Source organism: Ambystoma mexicanum, chromosome 7p (genome assembly GCF_040938575.1).
Source record: "Ambystoma mexicanum isolate Mex_15411 chromosome 7p, UKY_AmexF1_1, whole genome shotgun sequence".
In the NCBI taxonomy this organism is placed as follows: domain Eukaryota; kingdom Metazoa; phylum Chordata; class Amphibia; order Caudata; family Ambystomatidae; genus Ambystoma; species Ambystoma mexicanum.
The window spans coordinates 31,553,891-31,576,012 of NC_090939.1; the positions used below are offsets into that span (position 1 = coordinate 31,553,891).

The 22,122-nt window shown below is 57.1% G+C and overlaps 1 protein-coding gene across 1 annotated transcript in view; it reads left to right on the forward strand.

Annotated features, from left to right (window-relative positions):
• The window catches only part of CASQ2 (calsequestrin 2), a 281,710-nt gene that overhangs the window by 113,894 nt on the left and 145,694 nt on the right, over window positions 1-22,122 (forward strand). Inside the window, exons 2-3 of the mRNA XM_069635701.1 lie at window positions 7,246-7,330; window positions 15,053-15,153. Of these exons, the coding sequence (XP_069491802.1) occupies window positions 7,246-7,330; window positions 15,053-15,153 (186 nt within the window). The remainder of the gene's footprint in view (window positions 1-7,245; window positions 7,331-15,052; window positions 15,154-22,122) is intronic.

Below are 22,122 nucleotides of genomic sequence, written 5' to 3' on the forward strand. Positions count from 1 at the left end.
GCAGGTGGAGGCAGGGGAGATGCCCCAGCCTTCCGTCTGCCACAGCCCTGCCAGCAGAGTGTGCAGGTGGAGGCAGGAGGCAGGTGGAGGCAGGAGAGATGCCCCAGCCATCCGTCTGCCACAGCCCTGCCAGCAGAGTGTGCAGGTGGAGGCAGGAGGCAGGTGGAGGCAGGAGAGATGCCCCAGACATCCGTCTGCCACAGCCCTGCCAGCAGAGTGTGCAGGTGGAGGCAGGGGACAGGTGGAGGCAGGGGAGATACCCCAGCCATCGGTCTGCCACAGCCCTGCCAGCAGAGTGTGCAGGTGGAGGCAGGGGCCAGGTGAAGGCAGGACAGATGCCCTAGCGTCTGCCAGCTGAGTGTGCAGGTGGAGGCAGGAGGCAGGTGGAGGCAGGAGAGATGACCCAGCCATCGGTCTGCCACAGCCCTGCCAGCAGAGTGTGCAGGTGGAGGCAGGGGCCAGGTGGAGGCAGGACAGATGCCCTAGCGTCTGCCAGCAGAGTGTGCAGGTGGAGGCAGGAGGCAGGTGGAGGCAGGAGAGATGCCCCAGCCATCCGTCTGCCACAGCCCTGCCAGCAGAGTGTGCAGGTGGAGGCAGGAGGCAGGTGGAGGCAGGAGAGATGCCCCAGACATCCGTCTGCCACAGCCCTGCCAGCAGAGTGTGCAGGTGGAGGCAGGGGACAGGTGGAGGCAGGGGAGATACCCCAGCCATCGGTCTGCCACAGCCCTGCCAGCAGAGTGTGCAGGTGGAGGCAGGGGCCAGGTGAAGGCAGGACAGATGCCCTAGCGTCTGCCAGCTGAGTGTGCAGGTGGAGGCAGGAGGCAGGTGGAGGCAGGAGAGATGACCCAGCCATCGGTCTGCCACAGCCCTGCCAGCAGAGTGTGCAGGTGGAGGCAGGAGGCAGGTGGAGGCAGGGGAGATGCCCCAGCCTTCCGTCTGCCACAGCCCTGCCAGCAGAGTGTGCAGGTGGAGGCAGGAGGCAGGTGGAGGCAGGACAGATGCCCCCGCCATCCGTCTGCCACAGCCCTGCCAGCAGAGTGTGCAGGTGGAGGCAGGAGGGAGGTGGAGGCAGGAGAGATGCCCCAGACATCCGTCTGCCACAGCCCTGCCAGCAGAGTGTGCAGGTGGAGGCAGGAGGCAGGTGGAGGCAGGAGAGATGCCCCAGACATCCGTCTGCCACAGCCCTGCCAGCAGAGTGTGCAGGTGGAGGCAGGACAGATGCCCCAGCCATCAGTCTGCCACAGCCCTGCCAGCAGAGTGTGCAGGTGGAGGCAGGGGGCAGGTGGAGGCAGGACAGATGCCCTAGTGTCTGCCAGCAGAGTGTGCAGGTGGAGGCAGGAGGCAGGTGGAGGCAGGGGAGATGCCCTAGCCTTCCGTCTGCCACAGCCCTGCCAGCAGAGTGTGTAGGTGGAGGCAGGAGGCAGGTGGAGGCAGGGGAGATGCCCCAGACATCCGTCTGCCACAGCCCTGCCAGCAGAGTGTGCAGGTGGAGGCAGGAGGCAGGTGGAGGCAGGACAGATGCCCCAGCCATCCGTCTACAATAGCCCTGCCAGCAGAGTGTGCAGGTGGAGGCAGGAGCCAGGTGGAGGCAGGGCAGATGCCCTAGCGTCTGCCAGCAGAGTGTGCAGGTGGGGGCAGGAGGCAGGTGGAGGCAGGGGAGATGCCCCAGCCTTCCATCTGCCACAGCCCTGCCAGCAGAGTGTGCAGGTGGAGGCAGGAGGCAGGTGGAGGCAGGAGAGATGCCCCAGCCATCCGTCTGCCACAGCCCTGCCAGCAGAGTGTGCAGGTGGAGGCAGGAGGCAGGTGGAGGCAGGAGAGATGCCCCAGACATCCGTCTGCCACAGCCCTGCCAGCAGAGTGTGCAGGTGGAGGCAGGGGGCAGGTGGAGGCAGGGGAGATACCCCAGCCATCCGTCTGCCACAGCCCTGCCAGCAGAGTGTGCAGGTGGAGGCAGGGGCCAGGTGGAGGCAGGACAGATGCCCTAGCGTCTGCCAGCTGAGTGTGCAGGTGGAGGCAGGAGGCAGGTGGAGGCAGGAGAGATGACCCAGCCATCCGTCTGCCACAGCCCTGCCAGCAGAGTGTGCAGGTGGAGGCAGGAGGCAGGTGGAGGCAGGGGAGATGCCCCAGCCTTCCGTCTGCCACAGCCCTGCCAGCAGAGTGTGCAGGTGGAGGCAGGAGGCAGGTGGAGGCAGGACAGATGCCCCCGCCATCCGTCTGCCACAGCCCTGCCAGCAGAGTGTGCAGGTGGAGGCAGGAGCCAGGTGGAGGCAGGGCAGATGCCCTAGCGTCTGCCAGCAGAGTTTGCAGGTGGAGGCAGGAGGCAGGTGGAGGCAGGGGAGATGCCCCAGCCTTCCGTCTGCCACAGCCCTGCCAGCAGAGTGTGCAGGTGGAGGCATGGGGCAGGTGGAGGCAGGACAGATGCCCTAGCGCCTGCCAGCAGAGTGTGCAGGTGGAGGCAGGAGGCAGGTGGAGGCAGGGGAGATGCCCCAGCCTTCCGTCTGCCACAGCCCTGCCAGCAGAGTGTGCAGGTGGAGGCAGGAGGCAGGTGGAGGCAGGACAGATGCCCCCGCCATCCGTCTGCCACAGCCCTGCCAGCAGAGTGTGCAGGTGGAGGCAGGAGCCAGGTGGAGGCAGGGCAGATGCCCTAGCGTCTGCCAGCAGAGTTTGCAGGTGGAGGCAGGAGGCAGGTGGAGGCAGGGGAGATGCCCCAGCCTTCCGTCTGCCACAGCCCTGCCAGCAGAGTGTGCAGGTGGAGGCAGGAGGCAGGTGGAGGCAGGAGAGATGCCCCAGACATCCGTCTGCCACAGCCCTGCCAGCAGAGTGTGCAGGTGGAGGCAGGGGGCAGGTGGAGGCAGGGGAGATACCCCAGCCATCCGTCTGCCACAGCCCTGCCAGCAGAGTGTGCAGGTGGAGGCAGGGGCCAGGTGGAGGCAGGACAGATGCCCTAGCGTCTGCCAGCTGAGTGTGCAGGTGGAGGCAGGAGGCAGGTGGAGGCAGGAGAGATGACCCAGCCATCCGTCTGCCACAGCCCTGCCAGCAGAGTGTGCAGGTGGAGGCAGGAGGCAGGTGGAGGCAGGGGAGATGCCCCAGCCTTCCGTCTGCCACAGCCCTGCCAGCAGAGTGTGCAGGTGGAGGCAGGAGGCAGGTGGAGGCAGGACAGATGCCCCCGCCATCCGTCTGCCACAGCCCTGCCAGCAGAGTGTGCAGGTGGAGGCAGGAGCCAGGTGGAGGCAGGGCAGATGCCCTAGCGTCTGCCAGCAGAGTTTGCAGGTGGAGGCAGGAGGCAGGTGGAGGCAGGGGAGATGCCCCAGCCTTCCGTCTGCCACAGCCCTGCCAGCAGAGTGTGCAGGTGGAGGCAGGGGGCAGGTGGAGGCAGGACAGATGCCCTAGCGTCTGCGAGCAGAGTGTGCAGGTGGAGGCAGGAGGCAGGTGGAGGCAGGGGAGATGCCCTAGCCTTCCGTCTGCCACAGCCCTGCCAGCAGAGTGTGTAGGTGGAGGCAGGAGGCAGGTGGAGGCAGGGGAGATGCCCCAGACATCCGTCTGCCACAGCCCTGCCAGCAGAGTGTGCAGGTGGAGGCAGGGGGCAGGTGGAGGCAGGACAGATGCCCTAGCGTCTGCCAGCAGAGTGTGCAGGTGGAGGCAGGAGGCAGGTGGAGGCAGGGGAGATGCCCTAGCCTTCCGTCTGCCACAGCCCTGCCAGCAGAGTGTGTAGGTGGAGGCAGGAGGCAGGTGGAGGCAGGGGAGATGCCCCAGACATCCGTCTGCCACAGCCCTGCCAGCAGAGTGTGCAGGTGGAGGCAGGAGGCAGGTGGAGGCAGGACAGATGCCCTAGCGTCTGCCAGCAGAGTGTGCAGGTGGGGGCAGGAGGCAGGTGGAGGCAGGGGAGATGCCACAGCCTTCCGTCTGCCACAGCCCTGCCAGCAGAGTGTGCAGGTGGAGGCAGGAGGCAGGTGGAGGCAGGAGAGATGCCCCAGCCATCCGTCTGCCACAGCCCTGCCAGCAGAGTGTGCAGGTGGAGGCAGGAGGCAGGTGGAGGCAGGAGAGATGCCCCAGACATCCGTCTGCCACAGCCCTGCCAGCAGAGTGTGCAGGTGGAGGCAGGGGGCAGGTGGAGGCAGGGGAGATACCCCAGCCATCCGTCTGCCACAGCCCTGCCAGCAGAGTGTGCAGGTGGAGGCAGGGGCCAGGTGGAGGCAGGACAGATGCCCTAGCGTCTGCCAGCTGAGTGTGCAGGTGGAGGCAGGAGGCAGGTGGAGGCAGGAGAGATGACCCAGCCATCCGTCTGCCACAGCCCTGCCAGCAGAGTGTGCAGGTGGAGGCAGGAGGTAGGTGGAGGCAGGGGAGATGCCCCAGCCTTCCGTCTGCCACAGCCCTGCCAGCAGAGTGTGCAGGTGGAGGCAGGAGGCAGGTGGAGGCAGGACAGATGCCCCCGCCATCCGTCTGCCACAGCCCTGCCAGCAGAGTGTGCAGGTGGAGGCAGGAGCCAGGTGGAGGCAGGGCAGATGCCCTAGCGTCTGCCAGCAGAGTGTGCAGGTGGAGGCAGGAGGCAGGTGGAGGCAGGGGAGATGCCCCAGCCTTCCGTCTGCCACAGCCCTGCCAGCAGAGTGTGCAGGTGGAGGCAGGGGGCAGGTGGAGGCAGGACAGATGCCCTAGCGTCTGCCAGCAGAGTGTGCAGGTGGAGGCAGGAGGCAGGTGGAGGCAGGGGAGATGCCCTAGCCTTCCGTCTGCCACAGCCCTGCCAGCAGAGTGTGTAGGTGGAGGCAGGAGGCAGGTGGAGGCAGGGGAGATGCCCCAGACATTCGTCTGCTACAGCCCTGCCAGCAGAGTGTGCAGGTGGAGGCAGGAGGCAGGTGGAGGCAGGACAGATGCCCCAGCCATCCGTCTACAATAGCCCTGCCAGCAGAGTGTGCAGGTGGAGGCAGGAGCCAGGTGGAGGCAGGGCAGATGCCCTAGCGTCTGCCAGCAGAGTGTGCAAGTGGGGGCAGGAGGCAGGTGGAGGCAGGGGAGATGCCCCAGCTTCCGTCTGCCACAGCCCTGCCAGCAGAGTGTGCAGGTGGAGGCAGGAGGCAGGTGGGGGCAGGAGAGATGCCCCAGCCATCCGTCTGCCACAGCCCTGCCAGCAGAGTGTGCAGGTGGAGGCAGGAGGCAGGTGGAGGCAGGAGAGATGCCCCAGACATCCGTCTGCCACAGCCCTGCCAGCAGAGTGTGCAGGTGGAGGCAGGGGGCAGGTGGAGGCAGGGGAGATACCCCAGCCATCCGTCTGCCGCAGCCCTGCCAGCAGAGTGTGCAGGTGGAGGCAGGGGCCAGTTGGAGGCAGGACAGATGCCCTAGCGTCTGCCAGCTGAGTGTGCAGGTGGAGGCAGGAGGCAGGTGGAGGCAGGAGAGATGACCCAGCCATCCGTCTGCCACAGCCCTGCCAGCAGAGTGTGCAGGTGGAGGCAGGAGGCAGGTGGAGGCAGGGGAGATGCCCCAGCCTTCCGTCTGCCACAGCCCTGCCAGCAGAGTGTGCAGGTGGAGGCAGGAGGCAGGTGGAGGCAGGACAGATGCCCCCGCCATCCGTCTGCCACAGCCCTGCCAGCAGAGTGTGCAGGTGGAGGCAGGAGGCAGGTGGAGGCAGGACAGATGCCCCCGCCATCCGTCTGCCACAGCCCTGCCAGCAGAGTGTGCAGGTGGAGGCAGGAGGCAGGTGGAGGCAGGGGAGATGCCCTAGCCTTCCGTCTGCCACAGCCCTGCCAGCAGAGTGTGTAGGTGGAGGCAGGAGGCAGGTGGAGGCAGGGGAGATGCCCCAGACATCCGTCTGCCACAGCCCTGCCAGCAGAGTGTGCAGGTGGAGGCAGGAGGCAGGTGGAGGCAGGACAGATGCCCCCGCCATCCGTCTGCCACAGCCCTGCCAGCAGAGTGTGCAGGTGGAGGCAGGAGGCAGGTGGAGGCAGGACAGATGCCCCCGCCATCCGTCTGCCACAGCCCTGCCAGCAGAGTGTGCAGGTGGAGGCAGGAGGCAGGTGGAGGCAGGAGAGATGCCCCAGTTGGAGGCAGGAGGCAGGTGGAGGCAGGAGAGATGCCCCAGACATCCGTCTGCCACAGCCCTGCCAGCAGAGTGTGCAGGTGGAGGCAGGAGAGATGCCCCAGCCATCCGTCTGCCACAGCCCTGCCAGCAGAGTGTGCAGGTGGAGGCAGGTGAAGGCAGGAGAGATGCCCCAGCCATCCGTCTGCCACAGCCCTGCCAGCAGAGTGTGCAGGTGGAGGCAGGAGGCAGGTGGAGGCAGGAGAGATGCCCCAGACATCCGTCTGCCACAGCCCTGCCAGCAGAGTGTGCAGGTGGAGGCAGGTGGAGGCAGGACAGATGTCCCAGCCATCCGTCTGCCACAGCCCTGCCAGCAGAGTGTGCAGGTGGAGGCAGGAGGCAGGTGGAGGCAGGAGAGATGCCCCAGACATCCGTCTGCCACAGCCCTGCCAGCAGAGTGTGCAGGTGGAGGCAGGAGGCAGGTGGAGGCAGGACAGATGCCCCAGCCATCAGTCTGCCACAGCCCTGCCAGCAGAGTGTGCTGGTGGAGGTCTCTGAAAAAGTCTCCTGCCGGTTGGCTGGCTTTGCTGGCCATTCTCTATTATATTTCACAGGCAAATGCGATCTACTGAAGTAATCACGCCCGCATTGGTGGTGGAACATGGCCAGTAACAACCCATTAGCCCGAGGCGAGGGCGATGGGCCATTACTGGACGTGTACACCCCCGAGAAGGGGCTGATAGCTATTCACAACCCAAGGTTCACCCAGGGTGCAAATATATATATATATATATATATATATATATTTTTTTTTTTTTATTATTATTTTTTAGGGGAGATAAGCTCTACGCGTATTGTACAAGCCCAATCTCCCATAGAAAAACAAGGTGGCCACCACTGTAGGAAAAGGAACTTAGTTTCTTAGTGCAGAAAGCTCCAGTCCAGCAGGTAAGTAGTGAGGGAGGGGATAAGGGTGCAGGATGTCTTTGCGGGTGCGGGGAGGGTGGGGTGGTGCCTCTCCACAATCAAGATGGCCCCACACAGAGAAGGGCCTCTGCTGGCTGGAACAAGCGGCCGTACACAGTGTGTTCTCGCCCACTTTTCCAGCCACCTCATTGGCTTAGTTCCCTTCACCGGACGTCCAGTTCTTGCCAGTGTCCTAATGCAGCCACTGATACCCACTCCCCTACGATGCTGCGCACATCCCAGTGAAGCTCACCCTCTCCCCTCTTCTCTTTCAGCTCGCTGCCCAGGTCCTGGAGAACAGAGGCGTTGGCTTTGCTTTGGTAGATTCCAGGAAAGGTGCAAAGTTCGCCAAAAAGCTTGGTAAGTCGGACAGTGGGACAGTGGTGTGGACTCCAGGGCAGGACACAAGCTATTACCTGGGACTGGTCCAGGGTACAGACCCACACCTAAAGGGAATGCAAACCTTCTGAGAGGTGGAGTGGTCTGCTGCCTACCTTGCAGCGTGTTCTGCTGTTCCTCTGAAGGGACCTGTGCAGGCCTGGAAGGTCTCCCAATGCACCTCAAAATCAAGCACACCCCGGACAACGCACCTCAGCACTGTCCTGATGCATCCCCTGGTACCCGCACAGAGCCCTGCCAATCCACATCCATCCTGGCCTTCATCACCATGGGCATTTCCAGTAGTGAGACCCACACAGAGCCCTGCCAATGCACCTCCATCCTGGCCTTCATCACCATGAGCATTTCCAGTAGTGAGACCACACAGAGCTCTGCCAATGCACCTCCATCCTGGCCTTCATCACCATGGGCATTTCCAGTAGTGAGACCACACAGAGCCCTGCCAATGCACATCCATCCTGGCCTTCATCACCATGGGCATTTCCAGTAGTGAGACCCACACAGAGCCCTGCCAATGCACCTCCATCCTGGCCTTCATCACCATGGACATTTCCAGTAGTGAGACCCACACAGAGCCCTAGAGCCCTACCAATGCACCCCCATCCTGGCCTTCATCCCCATGGGCATTTCCAGTAGTGAGACCACACAGAGCTCCGCCAATGCACCTCCATCCTGGCCTTCATCACCATGGACATTTCCAGTAGTGAAGCCCACACAGAGCTCCGCTAATGCACCTCCATCCTGGCCTTCATCCCCATGGGCATTTCCAGTAGTGAGACCCACACAGAGCCCTGCCAATGCACCTCCATCCTGGCCTTCATCACCATGAGCATTTCCAGTAGTGAGACCACACAGAGCTCCGCCAATGCACCTCCATCCTGGCCTTCATCACCATGGACATTTCCAGTAGTGAGACCCACACAGAGCCCTGCCAATGCACCTCCATCCTGGCCTTCATCACCATGGACATTTCCAGCAGTGAGACCCACACAGAGCCCTAGAGCCCTGCCAATACACCTCCATCCTGGCCTTCATCACCATGTACATTTCCAGTAGTGAGGCCCACACAGAACTCCACCAATGCACCTCCATCCTGGCCTTCGCCTTCATCACCATGGGCATTTCCAGTAGTGAGGCCCACACAGAGCTCCTCCAATGCACCTCCATCCTGGCCTTCATCACCATGGGCATTTCCAGTAGTGAGGCCCACACAGAGCTCCGCTAATGGACCTCAGTTCTGGTCTACCTCCGGCACCGGTCGTGCTGCAGCAGCACCTGGTAATGATGTATGCACACCTCTGCATGCGTAAATGCACACAATTCAAGGCCTAGAACCTGCAGGTATTGCAGTAATGGGGTCTGCATGCAGTTCTGCTGATGTTTATGTTTCTATAACACCTCGACACTAAGCATACTTGTCCCTTATTATCCTGGTACCGCAGCCCGTGTAGAGCTCTGTCAATGCACCTCCTGCATGACCTACCTCCAGCCCCAGCAATTCCAGCAGCATCTGTCCTGGAAGGAGCCCGCTCTGTCTCCAGCGGTGTTGTGTTATCTTATGGTAGATGCGCAGCCCGGGACCTGTGTGAGAGAAACTTCCCGTCCAAGTGAGATTCCTTTCCAAAGCACCTACTAACAGGAACATGCCTGAAAGACGGCCCTACACACATGAGAGCATGGCAGATCATGTAGAGTTGGGCTTCTCATGTCATGTTTTTCCCACGCTGCCAATACAATAAACCTAGTTTAAAAACATACAATGCGATATTTAGTCCAACTAGTGATGAAACAATGTGTAGGTGTGAAAGGGAAGATCAGGGTAGGGCTTTCAGGAACAGGAACAGTGGCAACATGTGTCTGTTGTCATTGAGAATCATTGTACTTCCGGTTGCCCAGAACGTCATCAGGGAAGGATATGGTCAATGCAAATCAATGGCAAAAGCCTTGAGTGGAAACGTTTCTAAGTCCAAATGTAGCCATTTTAGACCAGGGTAGGACCCCTATAAGGGTTTGAGTGAATAGAAAGGAGGGAAGGATGTCGGAATAGGGTCAGGTGGTTCCAAAAAGGGTTCGGGTGGATAGGAAGGAGTCTCAATAAGGGTTAGAGAGGATAGGAAGGAAGGAGGTCACAATAGGGGTTAAAGTGAATATCAAGTGGTCCCTATAAAGTTTTGGGGTCCCAATACGGGTTCGAGTAGACATGCAGGAGGTCAGAATAAGAGTGTGTGTTTACAGAAAGGAGGTCCCAACCAGTTAAGGGGGTTCCATGAAGGTAAGGGGGTCCCACGAAGGATTAGAGGGGATAGGAGGGGGGTCCCATGAAGGGTTAGAGAGGTTAGGAAGGGGGTCCCATGAAGGGTTAGAGGGTATATGAAGGGAGTCCCATGAAGGGTTAGAGGGGATAGGAAGGGAGTCCCATGAAGGGTTAGAGGGGATAGGAAGGGGGTCCCATGAAGGGTTAGAGGGGATATGAAAGGAGTCCCATGAAGGGTTAGAGGGGATAGGAAGGGAGTCCCATGAAGGGTTAGAGGGGATAGGAAGGGGGTCCCATGAAGGGTTAGAGAGGTTAGGAAGGGGGTCCCATGAAGGGTTAGAGGGGATAGGAAGGGAGTCCCATGAAGGGTTAGAGGGGATAGGAAGGGAGTCCCATGAAGGGTTAGAGGGGATAGGAAGGAAGTCCCATGAAGGGTTAGAGGGGATAGGAAGGAGGCAGTAGTAAGCGTTAGGGGGCACAAGAAGGAATTTCACGGTATTGGTCATTCGCGCTTACGGGAATTACAGGTATAAATTATCTTGTAGAAAAAAAGTACTCCATGGCGTTTGTGTAGTTTTCCTGTAGGTTTTTGTAGTTTCAGCTGGTGCCACCCAGTCCGCGATGTGGATGCAGTCTGTGGCCTGCCGCAGTCCTGGGGGTGCTGGAGGGGTGTAGATAGTGCCTCGATGCTTGAGACGCTTAGAATTAGGAGTTAGAACGCCGCTCACCGGGGATCGGAGGATTTGAGTGTAAGACAGAGATACGCTGCACGTGAAGCCATGAAACCTGTGGTGCGTTTGCGAGCTTGCTTTCCCTCTCCCTGGACACCTGGAGTGCATTTGCGAGCTTGCTTTCTCTCTGCCTGGACACTGGGGTGCATTTGCGAGCTTGCTTTCCCTCTCCCTGGAGACCTGGAGTGCATTTGCGAGCTTGCTTTCCCTCTCCCTGGACACTGGGGTGCATTTGCGAGCTTGCTTTCCCTCTCCCTGGACACCTGGAGTGCATTTGCGAGCTTGCTTTCTCTCTCCCTGGACACTGGGGTGCATTTGCGAGCTTGCTTTCCCTCTCCCTGGACACCTGGAGTGCATTTGCGAGCTTGCTTTCTCTCTCCCTGGACACTGGGGTGCATTTGCGAGCTTGCTTTCCCTCTCCCTGGACACCTGGAGTGCATTTGCGAGCTTGCTTTCCCTCTCCCTGGACACTGGGGTGCATTTGCGAGCTTGCTTTCCCTCTCCCTGGACACCTGGAGTGCATTTGCGAGCTTGCTTTCCCTCTCCCTGGACACCTGGAGTGCATTTGCGAGCTTGCTTTCTCTCTCCCTGGACACTGGGGTGCATTTGCCAGCTTGCTTTCTCTCTCCCTGGAAACCTGGGGTGCATTTGGGAGCTTGCTTTCTCCTTCCCTTGAAACCTGGGGTACGTCTGCGAACTTGCTTTCTCTCTCCCTGGAAACCTGGGGTGCATTTGCAAGCTTGCTTTCTCTCTCCCTGGAAACCTGGGGTACGTCTGCAAGCTTGCTTTCTCTCTCCCTGGACACATGGGGTGCATTTTGTGAGCTTGCTTTCTCTCTCCCTGGACACCTGAGGCCCATTTGCGAGCTTGCTTTCCCTCTCCCTGGACACCTGTGCTGCATTTGCCAGTTTGCTTTCTCTCTCCCTGGACACCTGGGGTGCATTTGCGAGCTTGCTTTCCCTCTCCATGGAAACCTGGGGTGCATTTGCGAGCTTGTTTTCCCTCTCCCTGGACACCTGGGGTGCATTTCCGAGCTTGCTGTCTCTCTCCCTGGAAACCTGGGGTGCATTTGCGAGCTTGCTTTCCCTCTCCCTGGAAACATGGGGTGCATTTGCGAGCTTGCTTTCTCTCTCCCTGGACACTGGGGTGCATTTGCGAGCTTGCTTTCTCTCTCCCTGGAAAACTGGGGTGCATTTGGGAGCTTGCTTTCTCTCTCCCTGGACACTGGGGTGCATTTGCGAGCTTGCTTTCCCTCTCCCTGGACACCTAGGGTGCATTTGCAAGCTTGCTTTCTGTCTCCCTGGACACTGGGGTGCATTTGCGAGCTTGCTTTCTCTCTCCCTGGACACTGGGGTGCATTGCGAGCTTGCTTTCTCTCTCCCTGGAAACCTGGGGTGCATTTGGGAGCTTGCTTTCTCCCTCCCTTGAAACCTGGGGTGCGTTTCCGAGCTTGCTTTCCCTCTCCCTGGACACCTGTAGTGTATTTGCGAGCTTGCTTTCTCTCTCCCTGGACACTGGGGTGCATTTGCAAGCTTGCTTTCTCTCTCACTGGAAACCTGGGGTGCATTTGGGAGCTTGCTTTCTCCCTCCCTTGAAACCTGGGGTGCATTTGCAAGCTTGCTTTCTCTCTCCCTGGAAACCTGGGGTGCATTTGCAAGCTTGCTTTCTCTCTCCCTGGATACCTGGGTACGTCTGTGAGCTTGCTTTCTCTCTCCCTGGACACATGGGGTGCATTTTGCGAGCTTGCTTTCCCTCTCCCTGGACACCTGAGGCCCATTTGCGAGCTTGCTTTCCCTCTGCCTGGACACCTGGGGTGCATTTGCGAGCTTGCTTTCCCTCTCCCTGGACACCTGGGGTGCATTTGCGAGCTTGCTGTCTCTCTCCATGGAAACCTGGGGTGCATTTGCGAGCTTGCTTTCCCTCTCCCTGGACACCTGGGGTGCATTTGCAAGCTTGCTGTCTCTCTCCCTGGAAACCTGGGGTGCATTTGCAAGCTTGCTTTCCCTCTCCCTGGAAACATGGGGTGCATTTGCGAGCTTGCTTTCCCTCTCCCTGGACACCCAGGCTGCATTTGCAAGCTTGCTTTCTCTCTCCCTGGACAGTGGGGTGCATTTGCGAGCTTGCTTTCTCTCTCCCTGGAAACCTGGGGTGCATGTGGGAGCTTTCTTTCTCCCTCCCTTGAAACCTGGGGTGCATTTGCAAGCTTGCGTTCTCTCTCCCTGGAAACCTGGGGTGCATTTGCCAGCTTGCTTTCTCTCTCCCTGGACACCTGGGGTGCATTTGCGAGCTTGCTTTCCCTCTCCATGGAAACCTGGGGTGCATTTGCAAGCTTGTTTTCCCTCTCCCTGGACACCTGGGGTGCATTTGCGAGCTTGCTGTCTCTCTCCCTGAAAACCTGGGGTGCATTTGCGAGCTTGCTTTCCCTCTCCCTGGAAACCTGGGGTGCATTTGCGAGCTTGCTTTCTCTCTCCCTGGACACCTGGGGTGCATTTGCGAGCTTGCTTTCTCTCTCCCTGGACACCTGGGGCATTTGCAAGCTTGCTTTCTCTCTCCTTGGCAAGACACTGAGAGCGGGACCTGGCAGGGAGGGACTTCAGTAGCACAGGCTAGCATGGAGGTCAGCTGAGGCTGACGCAGGAAGGGACTTCAGTAGCACAGGCAGGCATGGAGGTCAGCTGAGGCCAACGCAGGGAGGGACTTCTGTTGCACAGGCTGGCATGGAGGTCAGCTGAGGCCGACGCAGGGAGGGGCTTCAGTAGCACAGGCTGGCATGGAGGTCAGCTGAGGCCGACGCAGGGAGGAACTTCAGTTGCACAGGCTGGCATGGAGGTCAGCTGAGGCCGACGCAGGGAGGGACTTCAGTAGCACAGGCGTAGAGGTCAGCTGAAGCCGACTTGGACATGGAGATCTAGGGCAAACCCGGGCTTCAAAGGCCAGCTTGGCTTCCATGAAGATAGCTCCGTGGTCACAGGGGACTGCTGGGGCCAGGGTCCAGTCTGCAGGGATGTAGTACAGGTGCGGGGGGGGGTTCACCCTAATTACTTTCCCTTGGCAGAGTCAAGGGGCTCGCCTAGACTAGCAAAAAATCTCTGCCATGCAGCGCCTTGAGCACTGACTTCAGGGTGACAGCTTCATCCCATGGGGGTCAATTGGGGCCTTCTGGGGCCTGGGACCTCAATACCTTCAACTCTCTCTTCTTAAATATCTTCCTTCTCGAGCTCTTCGCTCATCCGCCTCCAACTCCCTCAGGGTCAGTCGCTTCTCCAAACAACAAGTTGGTGGTAGATCTCTTTCTTCTGCTGGGGCCTCCCTCTGGAACAGCCTCCTGGCCTCTCTGAAACTTAAGGAGAACCATCTCCAGTTCTGGAAGCACCTCATGACCTTCCTCTTTGCTTCTGCTTTCCCTCCCCCTCTCTCCTGCTGATCTCCTGGCTGAATCTGAAACTGCACTGGCCACCTGACTACCCTCTGATCTCCAGCCCAGGTCCCCCCCACCAATTGCACACCTGCATTGCCCTCCTGGCAACCCTTGCACCCGAGGACTCTTCTGTATCCCTACAGCCCCCACTAGCACTTGACACCTGATGTCTGCACTTACCCTTGCACTTGCCACCAGCTGGCTACACTTTTATTTATTGTCTTATATATTTTACTGTTATCCTATGTACTGCACTGCCCCCTCTCCTTTCCCACCTGCACGTTTCCCCTTCCCACTTCCCCTGCACATGTGTGATCTCAATGTCACCTGACCTAGTAGGATCGCTGTCTTTGTCCTCCCTCTGTTTCCCCTCCCTTGCCTCGTCGCGCCGCGAAACACTTGTGTATAGGCGCGTTATAAATGCCATATCATATCATGGTAACATTTCAGTGTTCCATTGTCTGGACTCGGTTTAGTGTCTCGAGCTAACAACAGACCAGACTCTGTGTCCACCTTTGCTGGTACCCACCGCTTCATGCCAGAAGATGCCCATGGAGGTTACAACTACCCCTCGTTTCCTCACCTCACGTGGATTGATTGTTTATTTATTATGCGCTTATGCACAAGTGTTTCAAAGTGCAGAGACTTCCTGGAAGCATGTGTGTGCAACTCGATCCTGTTTAGATGCACACTTTTGTAACACATATGAAAATGGGGCCGGGAGGATAGTTCAGGGGCAATGTGCTTGTCTTGGAAGCAAGGGTTCAATAGCCTGTCCCATGCTTAGAGGTTCGGGTGCCTGGGCCCGTGCTTAGAGGCTGGAAGCATGATGTTAAAGAATGTACTTATTTATTGTGATGTTCCAGGTCCCCCTCTGTTGCATCATGTGTGTACATTTGCAGGTCCTGCACTCAAATCAAGAATGCAGAGTGCTTGCTCTGCACATTTGGCTCTAAATGGACTACAATGCCCATGATATCTGGCTATTGACTATGCTTTTTAGGGATGATGGGAGTTGTAGTCCAAACATCTGGAGAGCCAAAGGATGCAGACCCCTGCGGTGTGCTAAAGCTCTGACCCTTCACCCTATTGACCAAGTGCTGTAGTGTCAAGGCTCTGTAGGAAGTGTGTGAGGCCAGTAGGCCTGCAGGGTCCAGGGTCCACAGCTTCCACGGGCTAATGTGTGTGGGAATTGTAGTATCCAGGACCTGTGCCTCTCTCCATGTGCCTGTCCCAGCCTGAGGGTCTCCCTTTCATCCTGTTTCTGTTTTTGTCTGCAGGGTGCACAGAGGAGGGGAGCCTCTACGTCTTCAAGGGGGACAACGTGATTGAGTTTGACGGTCATCTGGCGGCAGACGTTCTCGTGGAGTTCCTTCTGGATGTAAGTGGGGTTCTGGGGTGACTATTGCTCTTCTCTCATGGGGGTCCAACTATTAATTATTAGTCCATGGTGCTCTTTAAACACGTTCTGATGACCTCGCCCAGGTTCATCCGGGATAATTGGATCTAAGTATGTGTTTGCGCTGTGCGTCCTAACGGCTGGTACTAACAAGACAGCCGTCAGTGGGGCAGGGTCATGGCTGAGAGGGGGACAGCCTGAGTCACCCTCCAGCGACCCTCCTTAGTGTAATTCATGACGACAGACATGGCTGTCGGTGGCAGTGAGGACACATTCGTGCTATTCATATTTAGCTGAAAGAAGACCCGGCCTCCATCGTGACCAACCTACCAACAGATGCAACAATCTGGACGAATGCCTAGTGCTGAGCCGCTGGAAAGAACAGAAATAAGTATGGTGAACGGTGACAGAATTGCTTCTAAAAAGAAAAGAAAACATGATTTTCCAAACCCAATTTTTAGGACCAGAGTAAACCCTGAACCATCTAGCACGTTGTTGCACCCACCAATGGAACACCTTCCTAAGAACTAAAACACGGGTGGAGGCTGCAAGTGCCATCACTAAACTGAGCCTGGCTGCTGCATAGATTAGCAGCATTTAAGTGCATGCTCCTTCAAGGGCGTTATAAGTGTAATGGAGCAGTGATGTTATCCATCAGCGAATTATATTTACTTAATTGCGTGTAATCTTCGCATTGAGGTGTCAGTGGCCTAATGAGCTGAATACTGTACACGGCTGGAGCTCCCATCGAGTGCACGTTTCATGTGCTGTGTTATACTGTCCAGTCATGTGGGGCTGATGGTATTACCAGTGCTTTAAGTGGGCCGGGGCTAGCCAGGGCCATGTCCCAGCAGTCTCCAAAAAGTGAGGTTGAAGCGGGGCCTGCGACGGGTCATTATCCCGCCACAGCCGCAGCCACAGCGAGAGGTGAGCCCGCCACCATGATTGAAACAGGCAGCTGGGACTGACAGAAGTGCCAGCCAGTCACAGTGTTACACAAAACTGTTTGAGCGACGGCGTGGCTGGCTGGCACTTCGGTCAATCACAGCTGCCTGCAGGAAACACTACATCTCCAAACTGTAACTTCCTCTCCTGACCCCTCGATGGGTCAGGAGACGAAGTTACAGCCCCTTTGTTGCATGTGGGCAGAATCATGCCCGTACCCCCTCCCCAGGTGACCTGGAGGATGTGTTCTGCAGGTTCGACCACGGAGCCCACGATTAAACAGACCCGGTCTATTGAGTTATTTATGCATTGTTTGTCAGATACACGTGACGTACCCGACAAAAAAATGCATGAATAAATAAACCGGGTCGTGGTCTGTTCCCGCTCTGCGCCCGACGTGGTTAATTTATTTATTTATGCACCGTTTGTTGGATACACTTATCCGAAAAACAAGGCATAAATAAATGAACCCGGTTTGTTCAAAGAGCAAAACGAAAACCGGTGAAAAGCAGCGATGTAAGGAGAGGAAACACGGAGGTTTATTAATTTATGTATGCAGTGTTCCGGCTGATTCATCTATTTAGTTTTTACCAAGCAGAGTGTGTTGCTAGGCACTTACTGGCCACGCCCATCATGCAAGCCACGCCCCTGAATGAGGGACCCCCCCTCGATTTCTTACCCCCCTTACAGCACTGGGTATTACACTGGGTGGCCCTGCGCTTTTCCAGCCTGTTGAAGCCTCTTTCTCAGGCGAAGCCATCGAAGCAGTTTCTTCAAACTTTGATGGCAGAAAGTTGCCAACAAAGCACATTCTCATTTAGAAAACAAGACCCTCTCTTGGATGCCAGCCGGAGGAACGTGTAGTCCCGTGGGGGCGGCGGAGTGGAAGGCGTACACAAGGACACCGATGGGAGACACAGCGTGCACCTCATTCAAAAGCATTGTGCGCTTCTGCATAATTGACCAAAAAAGCCCAAATTATTCGCTCACTCTTGGCTGTTTCTCTAAATTATTCATGCGTATTTCAACTGGGCTGAGAGCAGCCTCGAGCTAAGCACACCGCCACCAGAGACACGCCTTTCAGCTGCATGAGGCTGCCTGCAGAGGTCAGGGGACTACAAGAACTATCCAATGACGAGTGACCTCTGACCCCCAAGCCGCCATTTTTGAATGGTCTTTCCATCATCAGAAGGGGCTTCAACTGGGCTGAGAGCAATAGCGAGCTCAGCCCAGCTCCTGATCTGCCGTCTGCTGTTGCCGCCCTCCTCCTCCCACCGCTTGAGGCTCTTTGCCACCCCTCCTACTTTACTCCTCATTACTGGGGCATCTTAGTCCCCGGCGACCAAAGAAACAGATGAACATCTAAGGGCAATCTCCTAACCTTTACTGCCAGCTGCTTTGCCTCTATGCCTGTGAGTCTTTATGCCACCTCCTCGCCTGCTCCACCTGGTAACACCTAAATCCACCTAGTACATTGCCAGCTGCACCTGACTACTACTGAACTGAAATGCACTCTCTCTTCATCCTCCTCATCCTCCTCATCCTGCTATTCACTCCTTATGCTCTCTCCAATCGCTCTACACCCCTCCTTTCCTGTCCCTATCATCAATCTCACAACTCGCCACTGTCACTACATCATTTCCATACCCCTCCTGCTTCTAACAAACGACGCCAGTAACCAGACCGCCCGCTCCGATCGCCCACCCACCCCACGTCTCCTACGCCGCGCTGCTGCATCAACTGAACATTGGAGTTTGGAACGCTCAGTCTGTTTGCATAAAGGCTTCCTTCATCACTGACCACTTCACTCTAGCTCTGCTCCCCTTGATCTCCTTGCTATCACTGAAACCTGACACTGCTACCCTGGCGGCCCTTCCCTCTCTCACTCTCCTCATCTCACAAGCAAGCGTGCTGCTGTCCGGCACCTATTTTCTTCCCGCCTTAACATCTGAACCCCTCCAATGCCACATCCCCTCTTACCTCCTCTGAATGTACACACTCAGCTATCTATCGCCCCCTGCTGGACCCACTGGACCATTCTTTGATGACTCAGACATTGCCCGTATTTTCTCTCCCCAACACATCACCTCATCCTCTTAGGTGACTTAAATATTCCTTGTCCTAACTCTCTTCAAAAATATGGCCTTCAGTTGTTTCTCGATGAAAACGCATGCTCTCCACTCTATTCATAACCGACCCACTCACTCAGTGGGCAACGTTCTTGACCTCCTGTTCATCTCCACCTCTCCATCAGCAACTAACGTTAATGTCACACTGTTTCTTTCGATCACTTCATTGTATCCACAACCATTATTGTTGCTTCCTCCAACCTTTTCTCCCCACCTACCCCTACCATTTCCAAGAGAAGATGTAAACCCTCTGCTTTTCCTCCCTTCATCTCAGACCTTCAGCTCTCACTCTCCTCTACAGAGCCTTCCTCCACTGACACTGCTTCCTCCACTGACACTGCTTCCTCCACTGACACTGCTTGCTCCACCTTCTTATCCCTACTTCACAACTCCTTCTCTTCTCACTTCCCACAGCTAACTTTACCCCCTAAATCCCAGTGCCCTCAACCTTGGGGCCCCCCATTTGTATGCAGTCTACGCACCAACCTGCAATGGTTCCTGCACAGATGGAGGTGTGCCCACTCTCGTGAGGACCTGCAACTGTACCTCTCAGCCCTTGAGTCTCTCAACACTTCTCTTGACAGTGCTAAAAGGAATTTCTACCTGTCTCTCATTAACACAGACTCCAACCATCCTCGCCAACTCCAAAGCACCCTAAACCTTCTCTTTACTCCTCCTAAACCCAAAACCTCTAACGCTACTCTTTCAGCTAGTGACCTTGATGAATTGCTTGCTTGCAACATCTCTGATATCAGGGAATCTCTTATCACCCTTCTCTTACTCCCTCCTCTTACATTCTTGACTCCGCCTACTCTACCATCTTTCACTGCCTCCATCTCACACTTCAGACCAACACTGAGGAAGACCTTGCACTACCGATGAAGGCTAACACTCCTGTGCCCCAGCAGATCAGCTTGTCAAACCTATTGGCCCTCTAGTGGCCTCTCAAATCGCTAACTCCTTCAACCTGTCCTTCGACTCCGCCTGATTCCCCTCTACATTCAAAATGGCCACGGTCATCCCTCTCCTGAAACAGCAGGATGCTGCTCCACTGATCCAGACCCACCGGCCAACTTTCAACCTGCGTCACTTCTTCCTCACTACTCAAAGGTGTTGGAAAGAGGTGTATTCAACCACCTTACTAACTTTCCTGACACGCACAACCTTTGTGACCGCCTGCAAGCTGGTTTCCACTGCTGCCACTCCACTGAAACTGCTCTCATGAATGTCTCCAGCTTTGTTGCCTCAGCTGAGCATTCCAGCCTATCCTGCTCGATTTATCTGCTGCCTTTGATACCGTCGATCACTCTGATCGACTCAATACTCTCTGTCTACTTGAGATTCGTGTTCAAGGACTTGTCTGGTTCGAGTCCAACCTGGCACCTCATCAATTCTCTGTTTCACGGAACAACACCTCCCAACTCACTCCTCTTACTATTGGTGTTCCGCAAAGCTCTGTCATGGGTCCCCTCCTGTTCACACTGCACACTTCTGCCATGGGTCCCCTCCTGTTCACACTGCACACTTCTGCCTTCAGTCCCCTCCTATTCACACTGCACACTTCTGCCTTCAGTCCCCTCCTATTCACACTGCACACTTCTGCCTTCAGTCCCCTCCTGTTCACACTGTACACTTCTGTCATGGGTCCCCTCCTGTTCACACTGCACACTTCTGCCATGGGTCCCCTCCTGTTCACACTGCACACTTCTGCGTTGGGTCCCCTCCTGTTCACACTGTACACTTCTGCCGTGGGTCCCCTCCTGTTCACACTGCACACTTCTGCCTTCGGTCCCCTCCTGTTCACACTGCACACTTCTGCCTTGGGTCCCCACCTGTTCACACTGCACACTTCTGCCATGGGTCCCCTCCTGTTCACACTGCACACTTCTGCCTTGGGTCCCCTCCTGTTCACACTGCACACTTCTGCCGTGGGTCCCCTCCTGTTCACACTGCACACTTCTGCCTTGGGTCCCCTCCTGTTCACACTGTACACTTCTGCAATGGGTCCCCTCCTGTTCACACTGCAAACTTCTGCCTTCGGTCCCCTCCTGTTCACACTGCACACTTCTGCCTTGGGTCCCCTCCTGTTCACACTGCACACTTCTGCCATGGGTCCCCTCCTGTTCACACTGCACACTTCTGCCATGGGTCCCCTCCTGTTCACACTGCACACTTCTGCCGTGGGTCCCCTCCTGTTCACACTGCACACTTCTGCCGTGGGTCCCCTCCTGTTCACACTGCACACTTCTGCCATGGGTCCCCTCCTGTTCACACTGCACACTTCTGCCGTGGGTCCCCTCCTGTTCACACTGCACACTTCTGCCGTGGGTCCCCTCCTGTTCACACTGCAAACTTCTGCTTTCGGTCCCCTCCTGTTCACACTGCACACTTCTGCCATGGGTCCCCTCCTGTTCACACTGCACACTTCTGCCATGGGTCCCCTCCTGTTCACACTGCAAACTTCTGCCTTCGGTCCCCTCCTGTTCACACTGCACACTTCTGCCTTCGGTCCCCTCCTGTTCACACTGCACACTTCTGCCGTGGGTCCCCTCCTGTTCACACTGTACACTTCTGCCGTGGGTCCCCTCCTGTTCACACTGCAAACTTCTGCCTTCGGTCCCCTCCTGTTCACACTGCACACTTCTGCCTTGGGTCCCCTCCTGTTCACACTGCACACTTCTGCCATGGGTCCCCTCCTGTTCACACTGCACACTTCTGCCATGGGTCCCCTCCTGTTCACACTGCACACTTCTGCCGTGGGTCCCCTCCTGTTCACACTGCACACTTCTGCCGTGGGTCCCCTCCTGTTCACACTGCACACTTCTGCCATGGGTCCCCTCCTGTTCACACTGCACACTTCTGCCATGGGTCCCCTCCTGTTCACACTGCACACTTCTGCCGTGGGTCCCCTCCTGTTCACACTGCAAACTTCTGCCTTCGGTCCCCTCCTGTTCACACTGTACACTTCTGTCATGAGTCCCCTCCTGTTCACACTGCACACTTCTGCCATGGGTCCCCTCCTGTTCACACTGCACACTTCTGCCGTGGGTCCCCTCCTGTTCACACTGCACACTTCTGCCGTGGGTCCCCTCCTGTTCACACTGCAAACTTCTGCCTTCGGTCCCCTCCTGTTCACACTGCAGACTTCTGCCATGGGTCCCCTCCTGTTCACACTGTACACTTCTGCCGTGGGTCCCCTCCTGTTCACACTGCAAACTTCTGCCTTCGGTCCCCTCCTGTTCACACTGCACACTTCTGCCATGGGTCCCCTCCTGTTCACACTGTACACTTCTGCCATGGGTCCCCTCCTGTTCACACTGCACACTTCTGCCATGGGTCCCCTCCTGTTCACACTGCGCACTTCTGCCGTGGGTCCCCTCCTGTTCACACTGCACACTTCTGCCATGGGTCCCCTCCTGTTCACACTGCACACTTCTGCCATGGGTCCCCTCCTGTTCACACTGCAAACTTCTGCCTTCGGTCCCCTCCTGTTCACACTGCACACTTCTGCCATGGGTTCCCTCCTGTTCACACTGCACACTTCTGCCATGGGTCCCCTCCTGTTCACACTGCAAACTTCTGCCTTCGGTCCCCTCCTGTTCACACTGCACACTTCTGCCTTCGGTCCCCTCCTGTTCACACTGCACACTTCTGCCGTGGGTCCCCTCCTGTTCACACTGTACACTTCTGCCGTGGGTCCCCTCCTGTTCACACTGCAAACTTCTGCCATGGGTCCCCTCCTGTTCACACTGCACATTTCTGCCGTGGGTCCCCTCCTGTTCACACTGCACACTTCTGCCATGGGTCCCCTCCTGTTCACACTGCACACTTCTGCCATGGGTCCCCTCCTGTTCACACTGCACACTTCTGCCATGGG